At 41.7% G+C, this 16184-nt stretch overlaps 1 protein-coding gene across 1 annotated transcript; it reads left to right on the top strand.

Annotated features, from left to right (window-relative positions):
• The first annotated feature begins 1 nt into the window (after position 1).
• LOC110826697 (uncharacterized) lies at positions 2 to 14869 on the top strand. Its single transcript, XM_022057569.2, has 3 exons — positions 2 to 784; positions 8670 to 8804; positions 14574 to 14869. The coding sequence occupies exons 1-3, from the start codon at positions 2 to 4 to the stop codon at positions 14640 to 14642; spliced, it is 987 nt and encodes a 328-aa protein (XP_021913261.1). The 3' UTR covers positions 14643 to 14869.
• Positions 14870 to 16184: the final 1315 nt, after the last annotated feature.

Raw genomic sequence — 16184 nt, 5'->3', positions numbered from 1 at the left:
GATGTACAAGACTGTGAGACACGGCGAGAACTCTCTCCAGTACACAATTCTCCCTCAACAAGATGACGCTGCAGTAATGACGGCAACCAACAGCGTCTGTGGACGTTCCGTCGCCGGCGTACGTCGGGGAGCAAGGCGAGGTCGCATTGCCACGATTCTGATCTTAACACTGATCCTAGCATGTGGCGTCATCGGGGCAGTCGCCTTGGTACACCTGTTAATCTCCACTGACCTCGTGTCACTTCCATCGGCTCTACAGCGTTTCAGAACCAATAACAACGTCGACCACCACGGTGGCCGTCATAGTTCGCACTCGATGGTTCCACAGGGGAACAAGACGACGCCTGTACGTCAGAACACGACGCCGTTGTCGAGCTTTGTGTCTGAAGACGCGCCTACGTCTTCTAGCGTCAAGTTCGATCAGAGTTCGACGAGTGTCGGTCCACCGCCATTGTCCGAAGTCGTGATGGGAACTACGACGGAACGCGTGGAAGTTGTGGCGACGTCAACAGAAGGAGCCCTCACGACGCCTGTCGAGGTCGGCGGACGTCTGGAGGAAGACGTCGGGGCCAAGGAACATGACCACTTTGGCAGCAGCAAGAAGAAGGCTCTTAACGAAGACGCGAGGAACACCACGACGAGGGTGTTCGTGTCTTCTGCCACGGGCGAGGACAAAGGTGTGTTGGTGCTGGATGTCGGGAGGTCGACCGAGCGCCCCAAACACAGGTCCTGGCTGGAGCCGCGCTGGTCCTTTGCTGATCCCTCGTCCTACTTACACTGGGTGGTGAGTACATGTTTCGGCACCGCGCCCTGAAGATGGAAGCAATATTTTACTTCGAAACGTTTGTGTATATATGCGTTATAACCCAGAAGACCGACGTCGAGTTCTTTGCATAAGTAGGCCTTCGCAGAATTTAGACACCTGTCTTAAAGTCTCAGCCCAGAAACTTGACAGATTTCTATTTAATTTGGTGTTAACGGCTAAATGCCAAAAAAAATGACCGTGCGAATTTAATCGTAGTTCAAATCTGTCTTATATAAGGCGTACTTTATATGAAGCGCAAATCAGATTTTTTTATATTCTATTAAACACGTCAAGTATTTATGTCACTGTGGGATCAGAATTAAGATAAACAGGTAAGAATAATTGCATCTTATCCTGTTTTAACGCCTTCTCGCCCTTTCCAGCTTGTATAAAAAAAATTCTGATGGTGAACTTGTAGATTGGTATCAACGTTTCGGAGGGACATTCTGCTTCCATCTTCAAGGCCTGTACTTAAGATCTTGTACTTACTGTTACGATTATCTTTATTGTCGGAAAGAAATTAACGTCAGAAAATAGGATTAAGCGCTTAACGGCATTCGTTTGTTTTGATTCGTTGTCAGTTTAATTTACTAACTGTTCGGGTTTAACACGCAAGAGTTTACCAAGTATTGAACCAACCCTCAGCTGACAGTGGGTCAGTAAATCACCCGACCGTCTGACCGGGGTTATTACCCCCCACCCCACCCCACCCTCCATCCCCACGTCTCGACTTCGCTGTTTCATCGTCTTCCGTCACCCCCCTCCTACGTAACAATTGTCATCGTCCCTAAAAGGTATTTTGGGTTCAGTGAAGTCACTGAGAATTCATTTATTCTCGGAAGGCGTCAACTTCGGTTCAGCCCTTAAATGAGAAGAAGAAGAAGAAGGCTGGAAAATGAATGAGCAGACTCACATTTTCTAAAAATAACATTAAAATGGCTCGTGAATTTTATGGTTCCGAATCAATAAATCTCAAAGTTACGTAATTAATATGCTTATATAAACGTGCTGCCTTCATCTTCAGAGCTGAAGTCAAGTCTTGAAGATGGAGGCAGCAATTTCACTCGAACCAGAATACCCGAGAAAATAAGGGTGTTTGAGAACGGCAGACATATATTTTGTTACCAGCTGTTCGGGTGATCGTATCAGCGGAACATGTAGCACGAATGGGAAAACGTAAATTAGTGCATTTTAGTTGGTAATCCTGATTGGAAAAGAGCACTTGGGAGATCTAGACGTAGATGGAAGGACGACGTGGAAATAGATCGTAAGGAAACATTGTGTGGGCTAGACTTGCGTGCCTTGGATACGGACGGGCTTTTGTGAACACGGCAGTGAACAGTTTGGTCCGATGAAGGGAGGGGAATTTCTTGACTAGAAAAAGGACTGTCGTTTCCTCTTGTTGGTAAATACCGACGTTTCGGTAGCGAAGAGAAATTGCTGTGGACCGCCTTGAACCTTCCGGGTCTCGCTTGTAGTTTGTTTACTAAAACAAATTTCCGGGTTATACCAATAACCTTATTTCATTCTGCTGTCTACAAATTGCTTTTGTGAGCGATGTTCATCAATGCGACGGCGGTAATGAAATTTCATGGAAGCGAATCGCCTTTTTATTTCGTGTTCTTTTTCTTTGTGTTCCGTTTAAGGCCGTGCCGTGTTTTACCTCGGTTTGACGGGACGTATAGCTCACAGGGGACTGGGGTTTGGGCTAGAGGCAGAAGAGAGAGCGTGTCTGAAGGCAAGAATGACGCAGCAAAAGGGACAAGAGAATTTACAGTTGTCAGAGCACAAACAAAGCGAAATTACTGCCTACGATCCTTAATTTTGTTTCAGTCCAGGTGTTCAACACAAAGCACCTAATCTGACTTTCTCTCTTTGGTCTGTCGTTTCTAAGAAAAACAAAGTTGAATCGGTAAGCCTCTTCGAAGCTCTTATTTTGGAGTTAGTGTGTTCGAAGTGAAAAGTGACGATACTGTTTTTGAATTAAAATTTATAATCTTATATACATTTCGCTGTGTAGGGTGGTAGTGTTGTAATCCATGAATGTTGTGAGCCGCCATATTTAATGTTAAAGAATACGAACAGCTGTGGTGTTGTTAGCTAGCAACAATGGAAGTTTCGTCTTGTGTTGCTAAAAACTCCTCGATAATTAACAGTGCCGCCATGTTTTGTGCACGTGAGGGTAGACCGTTGAACGTCGCATTGTTGGAGAGACAGTTATGTTTATTCGTCTATTATTTAACGGTACTGACTTAAAAGTTCAATTATTCACCTTTCGTTGAGAAATAACAATGTGATTGATAACATCATAATGCAACAATGGAAGGTCAGTAAATTGTTTCTATTAATGTCTGGTGAAACTGATGCTTGTGTTGCTAGCCTTGAAAATGAGAGACGAATGTTTTCAAGGAGGATTGATTTATTAATATTCCGACATGTGATGAGCTGTCGAGACAGTGTCGTAGTGGATTTTAATGACGTTTGGTGTGGACGTTACGTGATTAACGGAATAATAAGTCCAGTTGCGTTGGATGTGGTATTCAGACAGGATATTCTTCCATACACAGGAAGGAAGTTCTAAGATTAGATGGCGGAACCCATTTATGAAACAGCTCGTAGCCAAAATGTGTGGGCCAGGTACTTGGGTTTACGTGGGTTCTTAATCTGTCTTATTCCTTCCGTTCAGAGCTTAGTTGGAAGCGTGAATGATCAGAGAGACAGTCGACTGGCGGTGCACTCGAAACGTCGCTTTGTTGGGACGTAGACGATAAACTCGACGACAGGACGTAACTGAACGGCTGAGAATTTAATCTGACATGTCATTAACATTGTCACAGTGTGTTTCGTAATTAAATGCGCATATTTCGTGTTCTTATTTAGCGATATTAACTGAGAACTTAACGAAATTGGCTAGGTATGTTCTGCGATAAAGAACAACTTAAAAATCCCGTTCCAATTTTAATTATTCGATCTGTATTTTTTTTATTTAGGGCAGCGAAAAATGTGTATCATGCGATACAAAATTATTTGTCGTTTGTTCTGCTGATTTATAAATTTTCCGTTCGGTCAGATATTCCGTATAATCGGATATTTGATTTCATATTTTATTGTCTCGTCGCCAGATTTTCGGTGTTTATGAAATATGTCATTCTGTACGGAAATGTCAGTATCTGCTACGTCTGGGTAGAAGGCTTAACGGTAGCTCCGTCGGTAAATTGCGTTTTATACGCAGGGGGGAGAGAGGGGAAGTGGCAATTTGAGAAGACTTCACATGACAATGCTTTTACCGAGCCCTGTTCCATCAACAAAGTTGCTTTTTAAGGTTTAATTAAATAAAAGTACTCAGCTGTTTGATGAAGGGTATAAATGAGTACAATATCCATTTATAGGGGGGATTATCGAATTTCAGTTCCCAAAGACCTTGCAACTGATTGAATTCTTCTCTGTAATTGAATTCATTTCTCTCGTTTATTCATATTTGAATGTATTTACGAAATCGTTTAATTTTTTAGGTTAAAGCGTGTGAAACATGATGTTTATAATCCACCCCATCTCATTCTTGGTCTTCCAGTTGGCTGTTTTCCGACATGTTTGGACACGTTTATGATTTTAACAAAATCTGCTGTAGAAATGCCCGGCGGGCCTTAATATTTTGTCTGTCGCTGTAGAAACAATGCCCGCTGTGATTCAACTCGTAGCTACGGATTAACTGAAAATAAATGAAAATCTTTCCATGACGGAGATTACAGCTGCACGAAGTTTTCCATTTAATGAACAAATACGCTTTAAGCGAAATGTTGGTCTTTTATTATTGTTATTTTTGTTCTCACTGCTTCTCAGTAGTTTTGAAATTCATTGTTGTGCAGAGTATAAAATTAATAAATGTTCTTTTTTATTATTTTCTAGAAATTAACGTATTTAGAATTATTATTCATTTCCAACAGCTAATCTCTTTTCAGTTGTACGAGAAATAAAAACAGTTGAATGTTTTTTCTATGGCATAAGCCGTTATTTTCGTTATCTCACAACACATTCAGAATGCGCTTTGGATTAAATCCTTACGTTGCAAATGGATTAAATACATCGACACGAACGTAAAGGCACGTTAGCCCTAGTAACAGTTGAGTGTTCGAATTTCTGTAAAATTGTCTACGTCTTTGTATAATTCTGATGTGACCTGGTCCTCTTTCTGAAGTCCTTAAGTCATTTATGATGAAGGTCGTTTCGATTACGTGTTTCAGTATCATAAAGACACCTTAATAGATGTTATATCCATTTTTTTTTCATTGCGTGAGGAAGTTCGAATATTTGTAAGCAACAGAAATAATCTAAAATTGAATTCACGAAGAGATTGAATCATTTGTGAACTTGTGAGTGAGCGTAAATCCCACGGGTGTGTAGCCTATCGTCTTTCGGGTGATATGGAGGCAAGATAACATTAATATGGAGCATCAGGTTTCCGCAATAAATATATCATCGACTGAATTATCTTGTTTCCTGTATCAAATATCTGATTCGTAAATCGTGTTCCGGGAGGAACGTTACGTGGCGTTGGACTCTAGGACAGATGGACGCGACGTGGATGTCCTAGTGATCCACGGTGCTCTGTTGGAGGTGCTGATGTCCAAACCAGTGAACTGTACGCAGGAAGGCTTTAGAAACGCCAATCATCAATCGACTGTGTAGTTTCAGGCGTACCGTCGGAACTAAGCATACTTTATTTAACGACGCTAGCACAACTGAATGGTTTGTGAAGGGTCGAATTTGAGGATAACTTAACATTGACTCGATAAATACGTGAAGAGAAACCTCATCATTGCCCTGCGTTAACCAGTCGATCTTCGTAATGGTGAAGTGCGGTGTTTTCTTCGCGGTACGGACTGAAATCTTAAATATAATTTATATGAGCTTCGGCTCCAAAGGGTTAATTAGCGTTTTAGTCGTATTATTTCCTTAAACAAGGTTAACCAGTTGATCACTGTAATGGTGAAGCGTGGTGTTTTCTTCGCGGTACGGACTGGATTATTATATGTTGTTTAGAACAGCGTTGGCTAGTGATGTACTGTCTGCCGGACCAGCTCACGCGTATAGTTCGATATTGATTCCTACAGTGACGCTGTTCTTCTGTTTACAAAGTAATTTTCCGATGTTACATCGACGGCGGGACCCCGGGTGTGGATGATACAATGCAGATGTTACCCTAGTTGAGGGATCAGTGTTCAGTTATGTAGCGTGGCAACTGTAAGTTGGCAGATTCTGAGGTAATGTATGTTTAAGCCGTAGTCCAAACACTTTGTCAGTTGAATAGCCCCGGGTCACCAAGACTAAATCGATCAGCGCAGTGCTAGGATGTTTGGAGGTAAAGCTCCACACATTCTAAATCTCGTGACTGTATGCAAGTGAGTTTCCAGCTTCACTCTGGGGCAGCCTCGGGATAGTGAAAATTCTCCCCAACCCGAAATCAAAAATAAGTGGAAATTAATCTACCGTATCTAGAGTAACTTTAAATTTCAGAAACACGCAGTGGCGGATCTGAGAACTGCACCGCAAAACAGATATTACGTCATAATTCGTTGCCTGTTTTAAGGCATTGTCCAAGAAGGGACTGGGTAAAACCCCGGAAAACTTATCAGTGTAGTCCGTTCACTCGTGAGGTTCGAACTTGGTACATCTCGAATCCGTCTCTACAACTACGGAAGTCATTCACCGAATCCCGTATTCTAGTGAAATCAATTAAATAATGACAAACCACCCATTCAACCCAGTAAATCAAAGACCATGACCGCTGATTGGAGCCTTGTAGGGAAGAGTCGATTTAGATGCATGTACAAGTCAGCGAGTGGTGATGCAAGGTTAGGTTACAGACCGTTCTTTGAGCGCATCTCCTTTGTGCTGTGCTGCAGGCAACTCATTCGACCTTGCGGTACTGCATGTAGCCTACCCATGTCCGTGACCGCTTACTTCGTGACTGTAAGTTCTCGGATCTTATCTCGCGCCGTGATATGTTCCCCTCCCCCAAATTTACATGCATAAGAAGGGTCTGAATTGCTACTCCCAGAGCAAGAACGGGCTAAGTCATGGCTACGTATTTTTAGGCGACCTGAGTTGCCTTCTCCTTTTGCCAAATCTTGACTTTTGTCTTCAACCTGTATTTATCAGAAGGACGAACGGACACTGCCTGGGAACCTGACCTCTCCCCGTCATTGCTTTTCTCCTGTTTGTTCCTCCTTGTTTCCCGCCTAATACCACAACATGGAGTCGTGTGTGGTAATGAGCGTGGAGTTAAACTTCCACGCGTTCTGTGAACAAGCGTGAATGGCCCTTTTAATAAAAGGGCAGATCAGCTGGTGATCATTTGCTATCCGTAAGGGACTTGGGCTGTTATTGGCTATGCTTTTTTGAGTGAGGGCTGTACATGTATACTTACCAGGTTTCTCGATTAAGGAAGGTGAAGTAATGATTTTAACTGTGCTGATTTGTTATACTTTTTTGACGTAAATACGTCTATAAGGAAGGGTAATTCGGCGAAAAAGTGTAACGAAAAAGATCCGATAACAATGGTTACCTAGGGAACGTCGTGTTTACTCGGCATTGTTGTTACCTAGGAAACGTTACATTACATTACCCTACCTTACATTACATTATATTTCATTTCATTCATCTACCACAGACCCATTTTAAGCGTAACTAATTCAAGTTGAATAAGCAAAGTCTTAATCAAACTTTACTCAATTGTAAAGCATGTATAAAGGAAATATTTAGAATAAAGCCAATATATAAACTTCCTTTCCGTATAGACGTATTTACGTCAAATTCTCCGGAACCGTGGTTCCACTATCACTTTTTAAAGATGTGTTTTTTCAAGTAAAACTCTAGATTTTCCCGTTATTATCGACGGGTAATTTTCCGGGTGCGTCGTATAGAGTTGATGTAATTTACGGTAACTTTCTTTGTGATATCGACAGCTGCGTCCGCGATGGCCCGTAGGTCCTTGTTGCATAGACCGTTTCTGGTTATATTACGTATCGATTTGTGTAAAAGAATAAACCGAAACAGCAGTTTGTAAGCGGTCAACTTACCGGGCGAGGGCTTGCCTACGTCAGACACGGTTGAACCCCAAGGGAATACTAAGCACGTTTGCCACGACGATAGGTGAGGATTGGTAGTGAAGGGCCTATCGCATTCGATGAATAAATGCACGTTTTAATTAATCTTGTAGCGTGTGATATGAGATCTCAGTGTTCTACTGCAAACGTCACAGTATTCTGTTGGCTTTTTGTTCAGGACGAAAGCCCGAGTCGTGTTACTGCATTTAGTTGTGAATCGAAGAAAATTCTGGTTCAGGAAAGTCTCGGGTCCTCCCGGGCACTGCCCAAGAATCTCCCAGCATCTCCGTGGCTTATTTACTTCTGTGTAATGGTTAAGAGTTGTGTTTTCTTCGCGGTACGGACTGGATTTTTAAATAATATTTGGATGAGCTGTGGGCTTCAGTGGATTAAGGCACTGTCCCAAAACGTTCCTGGAGGATCTGAGGATTACCAGATCAATCTGGTTTCGAGTCCGAGGTTCAAACCCGAGACCTTAGGCATGTATACCAGCCACTGTGCCCTGAAGTCCTGGGGATTTTTTTTTTTTTTTTTGGGGGGGGGGGGGGTTATTGAAAGTAACAGCATGGCGACTGCTCGAAACTATTTCCTGTTGCCGACGCCTGATAGCCTAATTTGTGCGCTATTAATGTATTGAAACCTACGGAACTCGGTACTTTGGAATCATAAAATGCACAGCACTTAGAGTAAGTTTCGTAAGTACGTGTTTCAGTTGATGTTCATAACGTTGTTTGCCTGCTTTCTGTTGCGTGCTGCAGGGTTACAACAGCAGAGATAGCATTCTCCTGCCCCTGGCACTGGGTGTGACTGTGCTGTTGGTCGTGGTGTCTGCCTGCGCCTGTTGCAATATTCGACGCCGACTACAGAAGACGATCCGACGCTACACGATTGGGGTGAGTCTGCGCTAGCCGACGTGCCTGCCAAGCACACCGACTCTCCCATCTTTAGCCCCGAAGATCGAGGCAGTATATCCCTCCGAAACTTCCTTCCCCCCCTCTCCCACCAGAAGATCTCTGTGGGCATAATTGCGTCCTTGAGAACCTCAAATTTCTTCGTCGTCGGGGAAAGGGCTTTCAGTGTCTCTGGGTGGATTCGAAGGAAAGTATGTAATGACGTCCTGATGATTGAGGCAGTAAGCACTCCGAAACGTCGGTAATATACCAGACTACACTGCGCAACATCCCTGAAGGCAGGTATTTTTATTCCAGAACCTGAAATCTCGCCAAATATCGAAGTCTCAATGGATGTCAAAATTTAACGTAAGATATTTTTTTAAAAAAAATTCTTCTTCCTTCGTCTGTTATTGTCTGTCTCGTGTTTTACAACATACCATTGCCGATTATTGTTACAGCCACTAAATTTAATAGAAATCCGTCAATCAGTTTTGGAGAATTAATATGTGGACTGTCATGACGTTAATAAACATTCATTTAAGCGCTTTATATAGAGAACCAGTGGGGAAAATTTAAAGTTGTAAACACATGGTCCAAAATCCCTTAACGTCATTACCATGGCAACGATTATGAGATCACCTTAGTGATTTCCTGGTGGATATCACATTGTCTTATGGATCGGTCATTTTTCAAGACTTAGAAGGCGCTGCCTTTTTCCACGGTTACTCGGGGCACAATTTTACGTGAATCACGTACCGATGGCACGGGGGGAGGGCTCTCGCGCGTGGTCATAAATATTCACGCTGTCCTGCGGTACAGCAGCGGCATCTGGGGGCTGCAACCTAGAAACTGAGGCTCCAGGCTTAACCTCACTGCACACCTGAACAGAAACATGGAAGCTCTAAACTGGGGCACACAGATCCGCACAAAGACTTTGTCCATGAACAGTTTAATGATTTCAATTACGAACGGAAAGCCATAGGAATTTACCTGATAGTCGTTCATCTCGTTGAAAACATACCCGTATTTTATTGAACAGTGCCCTCAAGTGTCCGCCATTGATCCCTGTTCTGTGTCACTTGAATCCAGTCCACATCCTTACGCTTAGAGATAAATTTTAATATTATCTTTCTGTATTTGCGAAGTTTTGTAAGTGGGCTTCTCTCAGGGTCTCGTGTAGTCCTCTCAATGTATGTAATTGTCAAGATTTCAGGAGCATTCCTCCCAAATTCTTCTCGGGTAACTTATCATTAATGAATTAATAAATAAACGCTTTCATTTATCTCCGACCTGCCCCCTTTCTAGGACGAACGGAATTTCGAAGTACTGAACGTTAAACTAAGTGTCACGTGTAGTCAACACGAACATTTAAGGAATTTACTGAATTCTCCCTCGACGTTTTAAGCGCAGACTTGACATCTGCAGGAATAATAATAATAAACCGACAGAGAAATTCGAGGAACTTCGTTGAATTTCTACCCACCAAAATATTCCGCCTTTGGTATTGGCTCGGGGGTGGAGATGGGGCTTATGGTAGTGTCAACATTTTCGAAGCTATGCCGTGAAAGTCACCCTACGACCGGTGAAATATATTTTCGCCGCTAAGGAAGAAATAGTATTGAGTGCTGGGAATTTCATATTACTCGAACATTTTACGAGTTGCACCTGTTCAGGAGAAAAGTGTCCTAAATGCCTGCATGGGTTTTATCTTTAACAATCTCCTTGGAGCAGAGTCCTTCACAGATTGGCAGCCCTTCAGCTGGTCAGTAATTTCCCACGGCTTTAATGAAAGTCGAAGGTTCATTGCCGTGTTAACAAAAGCCCACTTCTGGTCCAAGGACCAGTCGAACCCAGTCCACACCCCTCTGCCCCCTTTTTAATCTAAGAATCATTTTAATTATATTTCCCCTATCTTTTCAAAATGGCCTCTTTACTCCAGGTTTTCGATTGGAATTTTTGTATGAAGATTACCGCCTTCGAGAATGTTGTTCCGTGTAGTGTCGTATAAATTAAGCGTCGATCGCCCTAATAATTGCGGCAGGAATCACATCTGAAACGTCGGCCGATTTCTGCGAGTACGCGGCTCAACATCCCAGAAAATAGTCTTCATTCGTGCAACAGCCCCGAAGATCGCGTTGCCCGTACAGTGGATGCCTGAATTTGCATCCAGTCGGCAGTGAAAACTTCAAATGTTTTCCGTCAATTTTGAGAACCAAATTAAACCATCCGAGAGACTCTCTGATCGAAATTGAACTTTTAAAAGCAAGAGATACACTGCCATATAAATGATTAAACGGAGCGTAATTAATCAAATTAAATTGTAGCATCTTACGAAGGACATCTGAAACGACCTGTCTCGCAAATATCATTTTCAGAATTTATTTTTTTAACCAGACTGGAGCCTCGTGCTGGGATTCAATTTCCTGATCCCGTGTCTCTGGGGATCGATAATTATGTCGACTGCAACGAAACAGCAGGGCGAGTTTGTGTCGGTAATACAGATATCTGCACGCATTCAGTGACTTCGCGTGTCTCACACTGATTGACATTTTAATGCAAGGTTAGGTTAGTAATAAATTTAAGACGAGTGTGCTCAGGTAACGGGCTGTTGTGAACACGGTAACGAACCTTTAAATTTCACAAAATGATTTCATTAACTAACATAAAATACGTAGTTTTAAATAAAGTCTTTGAGCTGTGGATTTCTCATTTCTGTTGTGGAAGTTCTGAGTTTATTTTATGAGCTCGAAGTCCAGTGTCTTGAGTGAATTTCGTTTTGAGATTCCGTTCTTTTTCTAACCTTTCAAAATTCTGGTATATTTTGTGATAATTTATGATGAAGTGCCTTGTAGCAAATCCATTTGGAAGTACATTACGAAACAAACAGGTCGGAATAATTTTAAACAAACCATTCCTGAGGTCTAACTCTTTTTCTCGTGACCCGTTCCATTTTCAGTCATTGATCTTGGTGACGTTAGTATGACCTTTGCATCTCCGACTGTTTGCATTTACCGCAACGCGTTCTTAAAACTCCCGTCGAAGTTAGGTTAGGTTAGCAGCTAACTGCTGGCTTCGCTCTAGTGGAATTTTGTGTATAAATTGACTGCGATGGAAATTCGACGTTTTGGTGAAAGTCCTTAACTCTCAGTTGACAAAAACTGTACGTACCACAACACGTTAAACGGGAATGTACAGTTCTTGGCGTTTGAGACTCATCTTCGAGTCCTCCGCTGACGTCTGTAAATTTGTGAAAGCCAAATATCGCGGTGTACAGGCGGGAAATGGTTAATGAAGTGGAATTATTACGTAGGTCGTCATGTTTTGGTTTGAAATTATATCGACTAGGACCGAAGTTCGCACTAAAAACAAACATATTGATGTATAAAAGTAGAATTTCCTTATCTTTGTTCATTGAGGATGTTTGATAAACAATAGTCTAGTCACTGACGTCATACCCTTATGACGTCAGTGACTCGATAAAGGATTACTGTAATACTCTTATCACTTAGAAACAAGGAAATAAAAATAACGATATAATAATATTTAGAAGATGTTGCAGTTTTGAGACATTTTGAAATAAACTTAAGAGGTTCTGTATAAAATATGGGAATGTAAATGTCGTTATCCAGAAATATGTCAGAACGAATTATTTTCGTTTAATTTGATAGACATTTGCTAATGTATTCTGGAGACGAAATATATAATGGAGAGACAGACGTGACCTTCATTTTCTTTTTCGTCTGTTTTCGTACACGCGCTGGCGATTTGTTGGGCGCAGTGCCCGAAAGCAGAACTAGCAAACAGACCCGAGTTCTGTTCCGAAGGTCATCTGTTGTACCTCAGGAATTGGATGCAACAAGCAGAACAGATAAAAGGAGAGGTTAGTAGGGGACATTGAAGTCAGAAATCTGTAAAAATTTTAAAATTAACAATTCTTCGGGTTGATAACATTCAGTGACGGTCTAAAAAATTGCCTGTAATTGACGTAAAATGTTAAAGGGAGAAGCGAAAATAGATTTTTTTTACGGTAATCTTTCCCTAAATTTATTGTGAGGTATTTTTATGAAAGTTGCTCAAATTTTTTCCCCCTAGGGTGTTACGAGAAGGAATGTTATTTTCAAGCTGGGAAGGAATTTTAACCTACAGCGAACAATATATGCGCACAGTACTTCCATGATCGAAAGACGAAACTAAGAAAAACGAGAAAACTGGAATTTATAGTTCACTTCATCGCGCAGGTATACAAGATTATTTAAGCTGAATACGAGTTCTTGGATGTTGTGCCTGGTACACGTTAACCGACGTTTCAGAGGCGCCTGGGCGATGTGCCCTGATGGTGGAGGCAGTACGCGCTCTTTCTAAACGCCGATAAACTTCCGTGGACTACACGGAACAAATTGCAGAAGGCAGCCATCTTCATATTTGACGCCATGAGAACCTGAAATCTCGACTGTTTAAGATGAATTTGTGACGTGATCGTAAATACGCAGCAACAGTTAGTTTATTTAGAAATCTGCTTCTGTTGAGTTGAACTTTAAACTGATTTTACTGATTAGGAAAATTCGAATGGGGGAGAGAGAGAGAGAGAGAGAGAGAGAATTAACGACAAACGTGATAATATGCATCTCTTGTCCTGCAATAACACGTTGTTTGTAGTCAAATCTTGCACAACCCCGGTCTAGGTCCACGACTAAGGCCTCACGGTCAGAAGTGAAAGAGTAACTAGCATTCCGCGCCCCCCCCCCCCCGCCCCCCACTTTTGAGACATTGCCAAAGGACTAGATCATCATAATGTGTACAAATCTCGACTCGGAGGATGGCTGCACTGACAGACATTTTTCATGTTTTTCATTTGACTCTCCAGGCGAATTCTGGGATAGTAGCATCGTGAATATATAGTTACCACTGCTTTAATCCATTCATTAATCCTGTCACTCGAATCTGTGTGTTCTCAGCAGTTGAAAGCGTCGTCAGATTAAGCATAAAAATGTGTATGATGTCTGCTGCACCTAATCTCTTTAGATCCCAGTGGTAAATATATGTACCATCTGCTTTGGCAATCCGTAACTGCATTTTGTGGTTATGTGCCTCGTATGATTTTCAGTGTAAACAGCGATCATTTCCGTAAACAGAGTTAACCAGTTGTTCTTTGTAATGGTGAAGTGTAGTGTTTTCTTCGCGGTACGGGCTGAATTCTTAAATATTATTTACGCGAGCTTAGGCTTCTGATGATTAAGTATATATCAGAAGGAGTGAGTAGGGTATTAATTTAGATTTAAGAGACGTGAAGGTAAGACCGACAATTTTGAAGTAGAATAAAATAGTTCGAGTACAGATTTTCCTTAAGAACCTACCAAGCACCGGCTAAGAGAGACGTTGAAACTTTCGAATATTCTTTTGAGTAATGTGGAACATCCAGGAACACAAGACGTAGCAAAAGTTCAGTAATATTGACGCCATCCTTAGACGCGCTCAAGTAATGTTAAAAGTCGGTCTGATTTTAATCTCGAATTTGATGAACGAATTGTCATTGAAAGTGCACGAGTGTAAAAGGGTTTTTTTACGGGATTCCAGGGAACGCTAAATTCTGAAACATTGTTCTAGCCGCTTTCTAATCCAGACCAAACAGGCCTGTGACGTAGAAGGCATCCCGGCTGACGTCATCTGGGCTTGTTGGTCGAGAAAATCTAATTAGAAGGGCTGACCTGTGGTTTGACAGCGTTGCGCTGTGTCATCAGGACTGAGCTGTTGTGTGTTTCTGTTTTGCAGAAGATGTCTTACGAGCTCCAGGGTGGCGATAAGATGACCCCTCTACCCGACGGTTCAGAAGACGAGTGAGGGACCAGACAGGGGTCTAACAAATCGCACTTACGACATTTCGCATCTCAGCTTCTGTTATTTTCACCAATTCAGATCGGGCATGAACATTTCAGTTGCACTTTTACATCAAGAACTGTCACTGATTCTTTAAAAGTCTTATACATCAGTGATCAGAAAATATTTTTAACATGGAAAAACACAGCCAGCCGGATAAAAATAATAATACAAAATTTATGTTATGTTAATATTGGATGTTTTATTCACACGCACGAGATATCTCGTTTAGAAGCATCGGACCACATGTCTTTAGGATCACCGAAAGAAACGGTTTAAGGTTCAAGTTTTGCTGTGGAAATATAACGGGAATGTTAAGTCTTCGTGAAGCTCTGACAGTCACATAGTTGACTCTTCGTTCGTGTTGAATGGATTTAAACGCGAACAACTCGTCGGCTGCGAGAACGGGGAAGCCTGGTTCACAGTGAGCCGATGGTTGCGAAATCTTGTCTTGCGCCTGCTGCTAGCCATTTGCAGTGTGGCACTACATTGCTTCTCGTTTACCAGAATGAAATATATTTTAAAGCTTTAAAATTAATTAGGGGCGCGGCAGAAGCGATGAAGCTATTCTTAAAATAAATTATTTTATTTAAAAATGTATTTCTCCCGTGTCAATTACATTTTGTTTGGTGTTTCACTTACGTTTAATACGTAATGGCTGCTTGAGATGTTCATTTGAACGAGATATTTATGCCTCGTCGTTTTGGTAAAATAAATCATTAAAATTTAATTAGGTACATTTTGGTACACGTGTACCTGAGGAAGTGGGTAATGTCCGATGTTAAGAACGCTGCTAGATGTTGGTCTTAATCTACCACGATCTGTCAGGAATACAGGATGTTTTTTCGCACGAAAATGAAAAGCCTTAACTCGACTTTGATGTGGGCGTAAAACAGAAATCTCAGTTCAGTCTCCGTGGAAGAATTTTTACCGAATTCGATTTGCCGACTTTGGCAGGCCAGTGGCGGACTTCAGATTCACTGATTTGTATTTCATACCAAGCCTTTGGTAGAAGAAAACTGATTTAAATCCCTCACTGTGTTTAGTCGCCACGTTCAGCAATGTCCTCGCTCATTTATTGGAACTTTATACAACCAGCTTTTTCGTGTCATTATAGAACAAAATGTGTTAAAATGGAAACTTTAAAGAACTGAACAGATTATGGGGGTTGGTTTTGCAAGCGAGGGTGCATCTCTTGTGCCTTGATTTAGTTAAACGCGAGAGTAATCCATAGGTAAGAGCTAGGCAGCCCGAAAATTAATTAGAAAAAGCTGGTGCCTTTATTAACGCGTATAATATAGGTCTTCCTTTTGTAAAGGTCGGTGTTCGTGCTTCGTATCCTAACTACGTACTTTTAACTGTTTCTTTGTTGTTCCACTAGCTCTGAGAGTAGTTGAATGCGCGTTCTGTGCTAGTCATTTATTAAGCTAGACTAAATACGACGTCTGTTACGTGGTTTTATTGAGGCCTTGAGTTGTCGTCGTAATTGATTCACTGTTGTGACAT

This window comes from Zootermopsis nevadensis, unplaced genomic scaffold (assembly GCF_977971745.1).
Source record: "Zootermopsis nevadensis isolate Lab colony 2312 unplaced genomic scaffold, Znev_1.0 Znev_ptg000028l, whole genome shotgun sequence".
NCBI classification, from domain to species: Eukaryota; Metazoa; Arthropoda; class Insecta; order Blattodea; family Termopsidae; genus Zootermopsis; species Zootermopsis nevadensis.
The sequence above is the reverse complement of the archived record's forward strand: the minus strand, read 5'-3'. Positions and strand labels throughout refer to the sequence as shown.

Coding starts and splice junctions, on each gene's coding strand:
- LOC110826697 (XM_022057569.2), top strand. CDS start 2: ATGTACAAGACTGTGAGACACGGCGAGAACTCTCTCCAGTACACAATT. Junction 785..8,669: donor CGTCCTACTTACACTGGGTG/GTGAGTACATGT, acceptor TGCGTGCTGCAG/GGTTACAACAGCAGAGATAG. Junction 8,805..14,573: donor TCCGACGCTACACGATTGGG/GTGAGTCTGCGC, acceptor TCTGTTTTGCAG/AAGATGTCTTACGAGCTCCA.